Genomic DNA, 13478 nt, shown 5'->3' on the forward strand with positions numbered 1-13478 from the left:
AGATCAGGTTGCTCAGAGCCCCGTACAACCTCGTCTAGGAGGGTGAAGGTTTTTCCATTCCTTGAAATCACTAGGTAAAGTCTAGATGTCTCTAGTATGTATGCAAGCTATAGTTTCACTAACATCTCTGGGCTTGATGTGAGGATCATTTCATAAAATCATATAGCTTGCGTTACTTACGAGATAACACAGGATAACGATATTATGTCTTCTGGCCTGAAAAACCCTATACATCTATGACTATGAGAACACAAGAGAATTAACTATAATGAATTATCTTGGGGGTAACACAACAAACTTCTGATTAAGGCTTTTTCATCTTCCTGAGATGTGATACTAGCCACCAAATTGCACTGTCTCTTCCTTTACCCTGTGTGCCACTGAAGCATCAAAGCACACAAAGTAAAGCCAATTTGATTTAGCTGAACAGGAAAAAGTCCAAATCCTCTTCTTCATGTGGTAGTTCTGTACAGACATCTACAGAGAGCAGAACACTGTCCACCTGTGCACGTTTGAAGAATTATAGAGAATTATTTTAAAGATGAAAAATCAAGGTGCCAAAGTAATACAATCGGTGGTGCAAAAATAGTTTCAGGGTAAGTTGTCTGTGCTCAAAATCTCATCATAAACTCCAAGAACTGAAGGAGCACAGAGACCAATCCTTTAGTCACAGGGATGGTTCCAAAATAATATAAAACGTGCATTTGGTATCCAGGAAAGCACTATGGGGAAATTAAATATCCCATAAATATTCCAGCCTAACTTTAACAACTATATAAACCGTCCTAGGTTTGGCGGGAGGAAGGGAAGGTTTTGAAGTAAATTTCTTGTCCTTTTTTTTGAGATGACCATCTTTAATGTACAAAATAACTACAGTTTTTCCTACTTGTTCATTGCCCCTGTACGGTGAGTTTGTCCTCAGTTCAAAGCGTTACTGTAGGGGATCATTTCTACTGCACTAAAAAAGAATAGCTTCATCACAGTCATTAAAATTTCCTCCAAGATGTAAGTAAGTATGAAGTATCCTTTAAAACATTGGTTAGCTGTTCTTACAGCAAGCATCAGTTATTCACTTCATATTTTCTTTTAAGGCATTTCTTCCAAAGCCAGATCTTGCAATTAATGTTCAGTTTAAGAACTTTTGTTCAATGTATAAAAGGTTAGTTTTACTATCTGAAATTTACTCTCTGAAAGCTCACAGTGCACTATTGTAGATTCAGAGGCCTATAATTTTTATCAACAAGCAACTCGTCATTTCAGAAACTTAAATCAGAGAATTCATTTTTTTCACTCAGCATGCAGACAACTAAAGCCCTTTTTTCCCCTGGGGTGATACGCTAGTTTGATTTTATTTTCCCTGACATTTCACCTGTCAGATTATGATAAGCAGAAGAAACAAAGAATAATAATCACATTCTCACTGAATCTGATAATCAAATATCTGGAAATATAAGATAAATTAGAAACATTATCCTGAGGGAAAACACGAACAGTGAAAACACCATCAGATATCCAAATCATCTTCCAGTGACCTAGGACTCCCATACAGGTTTAAAAAATGCAGAAAAGAAGCCTGCACAGGACTGCCACATCTATGTGTTTTTTTCTTCAAATACTAGGGAACGACCTACAATGACGTAAGAAGAAAAAAAAAAGTTGCGGAGTTAAGAAAATCTATTTAATAATAAAGCGGTATGTCTTCTTTAAGTCTTTCATGAATGCTTTCTGAAAGCAATCCTGAGGCCAAGAAACAGGACAGGTTATCATGAAATAGTACAAGCTCAAATTAACTAGTTGGCAAGGTGAAAAGATTAATGAGCCAGAACACACCAAACATGCTCCTGATTTACTGCATCTGTAGTTTGCATGTTCCCAATTTCTCTCAGTCTCACAGTGTTGAGATTCATAAGCGATGAAAACTTACCTGCTTGACCGGTGGTGATACTGACAGCTGCAAAAAGCCTCTGGGAACGACTTAAGTCAGAAACCCCATTCACAGCTTCAACTTCAAACGTGTAGTTAGCATGAGCTAGCAGGTCCATGACAGTGACATAGTTATCTACTAATCCAGTTTGCTGGGGCATATATCCAATGTTACTTCCACAGGGAACACATTCGCCCTGCTCCCAGCTGCACCTCTTGCACAAAATGCGGTAGGTCACATCATTTCTTCCCCCGTTGTCAGCAGGAGGACTCCACTCCAAACTCACGGTAGTCTGGTTGATATTGAAAATGAGGTTCTGTGGTGCAGATGGAGGTCCTATGTAACACACAAAAAAGTCCAGGGTAATTGCACAGAACCATGGTGAGACGTGTAGCTAGCATTTTAATTACTGAGACAGAAAATAGCTGAAGCTTTTTTCTTCACATAAACATTTCATTATTTTTACTACAAGCTGCATAAAAGCTTCCTTGAACTCACTTGGCAAGAGCTTTATTTATTTTCCATTAAGGCATCAGAATAACAATTGTCTGTATATTTACTGCAACTGACTTTAGCCGTTTCTCTTCCGTGCAATTAAAATGATTGGTTAATGTACCTTAAAGGTTGTCTTTTATAGTTTTCCCAAGTATGGGATTTGTTCTTCTCTTCTAAACATACTGCACCAACTGCATCTAGTCCTTTGTTATCAGCTCTGATATGATTTACAGAGATATTTGGTGCTGCTTTGGATTTAGGAGACTTCCACTATTTGAACCACCAATCTGTGTAGGTTAGTCTATTTGCAGTTTGAAGGTTAAGCCAGATCCAATTACAGTTCAATCAAAGCTCAGATCTGCACAGGTTACTTTTCATTTTTCATGTTACTCATTTTGGTATTATATCGCATAAAGCACATTGTCTACAACAGTTTTACAGCCATGGGAAAACTATGCCTGTATTCTATTTATTACAATGAGTTACACACCCAACATGCAACTTTTTTCCAATGTTATATCAAGCAAAATGAAAAAATTATATGTATGTCAACTTTTTTTCCCCTCTGCCTTTCAATTTCATTTACTGTTGTAAATGTACTTTTCAAATATAGGAAAAGCCAACCAAAACTACTAGCTACACGTGGCTGCACCTGGTTGGTTAAGCAACGTCCTTTACTGTTAAATTCATGACTGACTCACTTGTGCATGCGACATATGGTGGATCAGAAGGTGCTCTATAATAGCTATCTTCACAATCGCATCTTGACGATCCTTCCTTGTCAGAGAAGCTGTGAGTAGGGCAGCGGGAGCACTGCAGATCTTGTGAGGAGGATTTGTAGAACCCACGGCCACAAGCTAAAGCAGAACAAAACAAATTAAGGTTTAGATTTGCATGGACTATTCTGATCTTTTTTCTGTCTCTGTCACATGAGTTACACATTCCTGTAAACATCTAAACTATCCATTCTGTTATGTTGGTGCAAGCCAAAAGAAATCACAATTTCTTTTTCTTCAGTTGATGCTGTTAATGGTTTTGTGGCATTTTTATGAGTTCAAGCATACACTACAAATACCTCAGCAGTTGGCAGCACAATATTTTAATACAGAGGGCCACAGAAATATAACAAGCATCTGTTTTTCACCAAAGAAGAGTATAATAATGGTGTGAAACAGCTGGATGCCTGCAATAGGCCTAAACAAGGGAAAAACAGTCTGGAGAGCTCTGCTTTAACGCCGCTGAAGTGTTTCTGGTATCTGAAATAGTTCCTTTCGCATTAATGGAGCAAAGGCTACTCTTCCCTGATCTGAGAAACCCAAAGAAGCTGCAACCCACTGGTGAACCTTGATCCCGAGGAAAGAATGAGGCGTGAACACTTGTTGGACAGACGACGTTGGTAGGAACAAGCAGAAAGAGGAGGAGGGCAGAGAGCCTAAGCTGCACGATTGTTTTTTCCAGTTTCACAGAGAGAGACAACTAGGCTGAAATGAATTTACTAAAACTTTCAAGGGAAAGTTAAAAGGTAGATAGTTGGAAATATGCATATAAGATCATTTCATACTTTGGTTTGCCCGCTGTGAACCCATGGAAGTAAAAAATGTGCTGTGTTCCAAAACTGGTGTTTAGAAATACTTTTATCAGCTATTGCCACAGTTCCCAAAGCAGAAACACCCATAAAACACACCTATAAGGATTCTTACAAGCAGAGAACTGCAACCTAGACAGCCAGCTTAAGAATGGATAAACTATGAGAGCTGTAGGAGACGAGGAGGAAGCAAGTGGGGATCAGACAATGCTAAAACTGGAAACAGATTAAGACTCCATTTCAGCACTGAGGTTATGGGCAAACTTACAAACACTGTCAACATGAAAAACAGAACACAACAGTCCTCCAGAACTTTCTAGTCAAGCAGAGGCCTTTTCAACCACACTATTTTATTCTTTTTTTTCCAACCCTAACGGATAGTCTAACCTTCTTAAGCCATCACCCGTATGCAAAGAAAAGGGACAGCACCTGAAACTTAGTATTCGGTATCAAAATATTAAAGCTAGTTAAATAGTCATTCTGAATTCCGAGAGAGAGAATTTACTTTGGTTATATTCATATTTACTTGGATATTTTCTCAGAACAGAAATGCAAAGTGTCCGAAGACACTGATATTTGGAACATTTCTTTCAGTTGTCTGGTACCACAGTGATGGAAAGACCATGAAAACAATGAGCTTTATCCAAATCTCACTGAAGTCAATGAGGAGTGTCTTTGACTTTAATAGCCTTTGGACTGGACTCACAGTGTAGCTACAGCCACATGACTCTTATTAATCTGATGAATTTTAGGCATCTGAAAGAAAAAAATGGTAGTAATACTTAAGGTAACAGTAGATTAAAGTTGATGAATTAGGTAAATCAACAGTGGATGATACCAGTATAAAATGACAGGAAATTCTGGCCCTCTGTTGCTCTCTATCAATATACTAACTTTCTAAAGAAAAATATGCCTGAAGGACAGAAATCGCCATAACATTTAGAGTTTGTCATGCTGAAAAAAACAGTGGATGGAAGCTAAATTACCTGGCAGAGAAAATTAGCATGCAAAGCATGTATCCTTTGACTTTGACAAAGGGGCACGAGTTTGCATTAGAAGAAAATCTAGCCCTGCTTGTAAAACATGCCATAGTTTGATTCTACCACAGTAGCTGTTATATATGCTATTTAGAAAAGAAGACAGGAAGAATTTTGTAGAAACACTTTGGACAAACATGACCCGTGAATTCATAGTTGTGGCAAATTTAACTTGGAATTATCCTTTTACACCTTCATTCAAAATTGTTCCAGAATTTCCTGACCAAAGACAAAGAGCACAAAAGCTGAATTGATTTGTATGCGTGTACCTTAAGACATATATTTAAACTTCTGTCTGCTCTTTCAGTACTTGCAATTGAAATGTAGCTAAAATTACCAAATAACAGTTTCCTGCCTTTCTTAAATAATCATGTTCCTCTCATACTGAGCAAAACACTGGAAAAATACACCGGGTCTTCCAGCACACAGCCCTCTGCAAAGCAAAGAGCAACTTAAAAGGCAAAGATCCCTACTGTGTTTCCAGTCTGTCCTTCTCAGCAGGGAACATTACAAAGCAAAGACGCAGAGGGTAAAATAGAGATTTCAGACAGAAATAACAAAACATAAACAGAAAACCCCTTTTCATTTTTTTTTTTCTGATGACTTGATCAAGACATTTATATGCTTAGTCACTTACTATTTAAAGTAAGTGTGCATTTCTTCTTAGAGTTCAAAGGATCTGAGTGTCTGCGACTAGTTTACATGACTGAAAGCCATTTATTCTCCCGCACAGCATACCACAGGCGGCAGGTTCAGGCACTCATACCATGTTACAATTCGATTAGCTTTTTTTCCAGTAAGAGGCTTGTGACGACATTTAATAACCATCCTTTCAACTTATACACCCCATAAACATAAGGCACAGAATATTCCAGCATTGACATTTTTAACAGTATGAAAAGAGCACTTTTAAAAAGGATTTTTAAAAACTTTATAGTTCTTTAGAAAGGAGTGTACGCAGGGGTACACATCATAATTAAAAGTACTCATTGGAAGAATACAACTAAATTATTTTCCCATTTTTCTTCATAAATTTAAATTTGTCACAAAAATTTGTTTTTTCAGCCTAGCAGTGGAATACTTCTACTGCTCAAAAATTGGGGAGCTATGAAGCTTTATCTGTTTTTAACATACATCATTGTCCTTGCCAAGAAACTTACAACTGAAAACTCTACCAAGACAGGGTGTTGCATGGACCACTTATGAAGGTGTGGTAACTTGGCAGTGAGCTATTACAGATCACAGATGGGAAAGAACCATTCAAAAATACTTTTTGGACTCCTTTTTTTTCCCCCCTTTTGTCCTATCTTGCCAAATTGCCACCGTGAATTTTTTTATATTACAAGTAATTTAAATACATCGTTTTGTTCTACAGTATTTTAAATCCACCTATTTTGATCCAATTTAGTTCTTTATGTAATATTTTTAAGATCACAGGTATAAAATCCCCACTGCCACTACCTCCATAAGCAACCTTAAAAAAATGCTAATTTTAAAAAAACCCCAAACAACACATTAGCCAAACATTACTTGGAGCTCTGTACATGCAAATCTAAAGGAGATAAATGCAGGTACTGTTCCACAAAAGCATCTCATGGCAGAGCTTGAGGCAACTCAAATTGCATTTGAACACATCCATTTTAATATTTCAATTCATTAGTGCAGGAAAGCACTCATCAGCAGCACTTCTTCCCTATATTCCCTATATTCCCTATAAAGGGAGCCTATATTGTAAATCAAAGTACCAAACTCAAGCAATGGGAGATATGCAGGAGGGTATAACTGGTGAGGCAGCACTCTGATGTTGTAGCCATAATCCTCATTATTGTTGATCTGAGTAAAATGTGAACTCGTTTGACCTTCCTCAAGCAAGTTAAGATCCAGCAGTACTTTTGCTACTGAAGGGCTTCTGGGGTACTGGAGAAGACAGGGGGGCGGGGAGGAAAGGGAAGAAAGGCAGCACAAAATAGATTTACTTCCATTCACTGTGGTGTGTCATTTACAGCTGCTAATTTAATAGAACAGCTCTTCCCAGATGAAGCTCCCATTTTGTTCAAACAGCTGCTCCAAAGTCTTACACGATCCAGAAAAAGGTTTCAAACCAAGAGCAGTCAACTTTACTGACAGCACAAAGGCACAGAATAACAGCTACTGGCCTCACCTAAACCAGTCTTCAAATAATTTGTTATTAATTCTTTCCCCACATATTATGAAATCAACAATAAATATAGAAGAAAGCTATGCTTCAGCCAAGGCACAATCCCTTGCTTAGTATCTTAGCCTCTGTCAGGGACTGACCACCAGTGACCCTCCCAGGGCTACCCAGCACCTTGGATTTGTTTACAACAGCCATGGCTGCTCCTCAGAGAAAATCTTCCCACCTCCTCTGCGAAGCAAAGAGGTTTCTCTTGTTGGGAAGCTGGCAGAGTTCCACCGTGAAATACAAAGACGATGTGAACGGCCCTCGGATGGGAGAGCCTCCTTACACCATGGAGCTGCTGCTTGAAACTGAGCAGGGCATTGTCGTTTCACATTTAAACTTCCTTCCCTGGAAGCCCTAGATAAAGAGCTACACTATTCTGTCTGTATATGATGAAAGGCCCCGCTGAAGATGACACTAGCAGTCCGTCTTGGCTTGGACTAAGCTGCTTTCTTCTTATACATCCAGTAGTGCTCAACCGTAACAAGGACATATCATGACACTAGGGTCTGGTACACGGCTGGGCAAAGTTGCAGCATCACTGCGCGGTACTCGCTTGAATACACGTTTAGCATATGCCACTGTAGTCAGTGCCATTGCAAACATTTTGAGCCAATGTCTTTGATATTGTTTAAAGGCCTATACAAATACTGTAAATAATGGAATATTGCAAAGCCATAAGCAAATACTGAGGAATTAACACACACTATTAAGAACTATGATGCCACATCAGTGGCACAACAAGGCATTAGCTGTTGTAACTAGAGGTGCTGACTGCAGCGTATGTAGAAAAATAGCAGCTTCTGTGCTGTGAGCTCATCACAAGCCTTAGTGGCCTGGCAGAGATCAAATAATGTATATTTTTCTTTTCACAATTATTAAAAAAAAAAAATTCCAAGAAACTCTGGAAGGGGGAACAAAGGCAGATGTAGAGAGCAGCAAACAGCAGTCTGGAGTCCAACTTGTGGGACAGGAAAAAGGAAGAAAGGGATGTGTTAAATACTGTTCATTTTTATGTAACCTTTTCACTCTAAACACTACAGAGATTCATTTTCCTTCTAGGAGAGCTAGGAAACTTAAACTGGGAGGGATTATAGCAATATGGTAAGGGCTATGAGGGACTTGTAACAACCAATGTACATATAACTAAAGGAGAAAGAGTAAACAGTTGTAGGGCAGTGACATATTAATCAAGAAAATTATTTGCTACTACAATAATACAAACAAATTAAAAAAAGAAATCTCTATTTGTAGAAGTGCAAGGCTTCCAGGTGACATATCAGCTTAAAACTGAAAGGGCACGCAATTGTTTCAGCATGTTAGGCACTTGATTGAACATGGCTTTTGATAATAATTTTTGAGATTATGTGAAAATAATGAAACATAATGAGTTGCAAGGAGGTGACTGCACTAATTATCATTTGATCCCATTATAAAAAGTAGACTGGTGTGAGGGGAGAAAAATAAAGATGACGTACTGTGCTAGCAGAGCAAGAGAGCTTGTCTGTTTATTCCAGTTTGCTCACCATTCCCCGAGTTTGCCGCCATGAGTAAGTTTCAGTGGCATACATGCACACTGAAGAAGATGAAACTAACATTTAAAACCCGATACTTTTTCAAAGTCAGTGTCAAAGGATGGCAAAGGAGTAATCACAGAGTTTCAACAACAGCGTATTACTTACAAACTTGGGGTAACAGCCTGGTCCCACTGAGAATCACGGCAAAATGACTGCCCACCTCGGGGGAGCTCAGGTTTTCCTCTGGGTTCCTCCCTCCTCTTAACAAATAAAATAAGTTGACTGTATGTTAAAGTGATCCTATACATTGTATTTTTTCCTACAGGCAGTGGCTAGAATTTGTTTTATATCTGTGTGGAAATAAGCCTCCATTCTTGTGATTTGCTTTGCATTATCTTAATCAACTCCCTATCTTTCTACCCTCCCCAAGCCTGCGAACATTAAAGACAATTCAACTAACCCCCTTTTCACAGAAATTATGTATACACAAGGAGTTTGTGCAGATGTTTCCTGGATGAAGTTATGCAGCTGCAAAGACTTTATTAATTATAAAATGCAAAATGGATTGTTCTGTAATTGAAACTCTCTGGGGTTCTGATACATTTGAAAATTAACATACATATATGTATGGTCAGGACATAGATGGATGCTGTTAGATTATTTATTACAGATGGATATTTTAGCTAATGCAGAAAAAAGGCTGGTCTTTCTCCACTGGAGCTTTCAAATATTTGCTTCATATTAATGTCTATGGTTCCATAACTCTGGACTGAAAGCACAGCTTGCAGAAACAGTACTCCTACTGCTAGTGTTGCTGACCTCATCTACAATGGACAGGTCCAGAATCTTTATTTTAATCCTATTGACAGTGCCTCAGTGGGAGTAATTATAACAGTCAGCCACAAATTCAGACCTCCTGTCACTGATATATTAAGGTTTTTCACAACAAAAATGAGCAGCAGACAAGGAGGATGAAAACAACATGGGGCAGTGATTATAGCAAGATTTGTCAACCCCCTTCTGTATTAACCTGCTACAAACATGTGACAATTTGGCATGGGAGACACCAGAAATACAAAATGTTTAATCTTCCACAGTATCAAAAATAAAATTTTGAAAATAATTTGGGGGATGTTGTTCTCTTATGAGATACTTGGCTGGTAGATCACAACATCAGCCACAGGCATGTTTTAGCCAACATATCTGAAAGGTTTAGATAAACTGAAAGTAGACCATTATAAAATAATTCCCAAATGTGGATTTCAATGTGAAATATTAGACATAAGAAAACCAGTAACAAAAGGAGACTTTATAACCTCTGATCCCCTTTTCCAATAATTTGTGTACATTCAAGTCATGACTATGTTTGAAATTGTAAATTACTTTTATAGTGAGAGATGGCATCTGTTATGCCTTCTCTGGCACCTAATATATATTGTTTTATAAGGAGCTTAGACTGTAGCATTTTATTTGTCTAACTACTATGCAATGATAAATGTCTAGCTGAAAAAGATGTTTATTTTAGCTTGATTTTTAAACTGCAATAGCATCTAAAGATTATTCATGTTTCAGCCAAGGAATTATTGTTGTATGGTTTAGCCAGAGTAAACGCAAGACTCTTAATGGTGCCTCAGCTATAGTGTGAATGACATATCTAAATAGGGCTGTCCCGTGGCTGCATACCATCATCCGCTGAATGTCTGCTGTTGCCTGTCAGGAATCTCTCAGACCTCATATTCATTTCCCAAGCCTAATATGCCCTTGTTGTCCAAAGTCCTGCTAATGTCTTTTGAGAGATGTTCACATACTGCTGTTCACACAAACAGAGATCCAGACATTATTAAGAAAAATATATATTATAAGAAAACTTATTCTGATTTTTCCACTGAATGAAGTGAAACCTTTATCTCTCTACACATCTGCTTAAAAAAAACCCCTGAGTATGTCATCATGTGTGCCTTTTTAACTTATCTAGTTGCAAAGAAACATAGGCACAAAGAAATACTCTGGTGTTTTCCTGTCTAATTTATACACAAGGACAAGGTAATCAGGTTGAAGAACACACCCCACAAATCAAAGAATACCCAATGTCACTATACTGTAACAGGAAAATTACTTTGAATCTAATGATTCTGAATACATAAAATACATAAATATAATAAAATACATAATAATGTACAAATTATGTACAAATACATAAAAAATGTACATAAAAGACTACATTTAAATGGCAATTAAAGAAACTCTAGCATAGTCTGAGCAGATTTAATTAATTCAGTAAGTTAAAAGTTGTGCATTGAGGCTATGACATAATGTTTCTCTACATTTGCAGAGTTGCAAGGACTTGGGCATGTGCCTCTCATTAACTTTCTTGGGAAGTACAAATATAAAGCCACCATGAAAATTTGGGGGAAATTAACATGTGAGACATACAAAGACACAAAAATGCAGACAGATGCAACTCTATTACTGAACGGACTTCAAAAGTGAAAGGTGGGTTAGAGAAATGAAAGAAAAGATTTTCTGGCTTTCCTGTTCATTCTTTTCCTTTTTTTTTTTTTCTTTTCTTCCACCATGCCCTTCCCTCAAGATTAGGTTTGCAAGGTGCTCGAGTAGCTTCTGCGCGGAGTTGAGTGACAGCTCGACTGATTACCTGGATTGGGAACAAATGCTCCACACTTTGCAGGACATGGTGTAGGTTCATCACAAAACAATGAATCAATGCCTTAAGTTTTGTCAGCAGTAGAAATTTTATCTGTCTTCCTCAGAAGGTTCTCAACCAGTTGGAGAATTAATGGAAAAATGCACTTGATTTGCTCATAGCTTCTGCATCTGTGGGTTTTGTTTTTGTTTTTTCTTCTTTTACTGACTTGGTAATATTTAATTATGAACTTTTTTTAATTTTTACTAAAAAATCTGCTAAAACTACAGTGACTAAGAATTCAGTAAATCTAAGACCACCAACTAACTTATGTTATGGAAGTTATGATGTTCTAATATAAAAGCTGTATGATTATCTAACTGAGCGGAATAACACATTCCTTAGATGCATCAGCAGAAAACAGACATTGCTGCAATGAAGAGAAATTGGCTATGCAAACTACAGTGTAAGTGGTGCTTTTTTTTCTAAACAGATGTATGAAAAATTTATGCTAAATTAGTCACATGCCTGTATCAATGTCTTTTTTTTTTTTTTTTTTTTTTTTTTTTTTAACTAGCACAAAATTCAACTCTAACAGCCATAAGAAAATAAAAGAAAAATACTGGTGATGAAATTAATACAGTAGATCGTTTTCATGACCTTTTTCTTTAACACTTTTCTTCCCTATTCTTGGGGTGTAGTTCAAACAATGAAGCACCAAAAAATTCCTTATAGTCTACAACGTAGCTAGCTTGCCTTATACAGTGTTGCCACTTAAATAATAAACTGAGCTTACTGAGTTCAGTAAGGACTTTGACAGTGGCAATGCTATGACTCAACTCTGCTGATGTCATACAGGTTCTGTACAGGCTTACCTTATCTGTCCATATACAAATGAACACTTTGAGGTGTTTAATGCATGTTCGGGCTTTGTGATTGTAAACATGTCTTAGGGAAGGTTCCCTGTTGTTTTCTACAGAAAACAAAATACATCAAAAAAGCTCCAAGCAGTAGTGAAAATAATGTAATTTGAGGGGGGGGCATATTTTGGGTTTGCTTGTTTTCTGATTAAAATATAGTAAAATCTGATCATTGATAAATCATCTGGAAAATATAAAAACAATTTGAAAAAATATCTTTTAATTTAAAGCCAACGAGATTCCCATGTGTCCTGGTTTCGGCAGGGATAGAGTTAATTTCCTTCCTAGTAGCTGGTACAGTGCTGTGTTTTGGATTTAGGATGAGAATAATGTTGACGACACACCAATGTTTTAGTTGTTGCTAGGTAATGCTTACATTAGTCAAGGACTTTTCAGCTTCCCATGCTCTACCAACTGAGAAGGCTGGAGGTGCACAAGAAGCTGGGAGGGGGCACAGCCAGGACAGCTGACCCAAACTGGCCAAAGGGACATTCCATACCATGTGACATCATGCTCAGTATATAAACTGGGGGGAGTTGGCCAGGGGAGGGGTGACCGCTGCTTCGGAACTGGCTGGGCATTGGTCGGCGGGTGGTGAGAAATTGCATTGTGCATCACTTGTTTTGTATATTCTTTTATCATCATTATTGTTGTTGTTGTTGTTGTTGTTGTTATTATTTTCCTGTCCTTTTCTGTCTTATTAAACTGTCTTTATCTCAAACCATGAATTTTACTTTTTTTTTTTTTCTCCCCGATTCTCTCCCCCATCCCACTGGGGTGGGGGGGAGTGAGCAAATGGCTGTGTGGTGCTCAGCTGCCTGCCGGGTTAAACCACAAGAGTCCTTTTGGCGCCCAACATGGGGCTCAAAGGGTTGAGATAACGACAGATCTGACCAGAGCGTGTTAAGGCAAATTTGTTATAAGCATTCATCATATTGGTTTAATAGTTGCTGGTCACAATGTTGATTAATTTGCTCTCAAAGTTGTTGTGCTTGCTCTCAAAGTTGTGTTATGTAAAACCTTACTTGCTGTATATGTTCCCTGTTGTGCTGTCCATCTCTGGGAGCTGGATCAAGGATATCAGTTTGCTGCACTGTGTAACACTACTGGTTTATGATGTGATAAAATTATTGGTCATGAGACTAATTTTTGTATTTGT

At 37.8% G+C, this 13478-nt stretch overlaps 1 protein-coding gene across 6 annotated transcripts in view; it reads right to left on the reverse strand.

Annotated features, from left to right (window-relative positions):
- EPHA7 (EPH receptor A7) overlaps positions 1-13478 on the reverse strand; it is a 179325-nt gene that overhangs the window by 110065 nt on the left and 55782 nt on the right. For all 6 annotated transcript variants that reach the window (XM_076333255.1, XM_076333251.1, XM_076333254.1 and 3 more), the window contains exons 4-5: positions 3121-3276; positions 1925-2260 (exon numbers count right to left, since the gene is read on the reverse strand). In XM_076333255.1, coding sequence (XP_076189370.1) covers positions 1925-2260; positions 3121-3276 — 492 coding nt within the window. The remainder of the gene's footprint in view (positions 1-1924; positions 2261-3120; positions 3277-13478) is intronic.

Source organism: Aptenodytes patagonicus, chromosome 3, assembly GCF_965638725.1.
Source record: "Aptenodytes patagonicus chromosome 3, bAptPat1.pri.cur, whole genome shotgun sequence".
Lineage (NCBI taxonomy): Eukaryota > Metazoa > Chordata > Aves > Sphenisciformes > Spheniscidae > Aptenodytes > Aptenodytes patagonicus.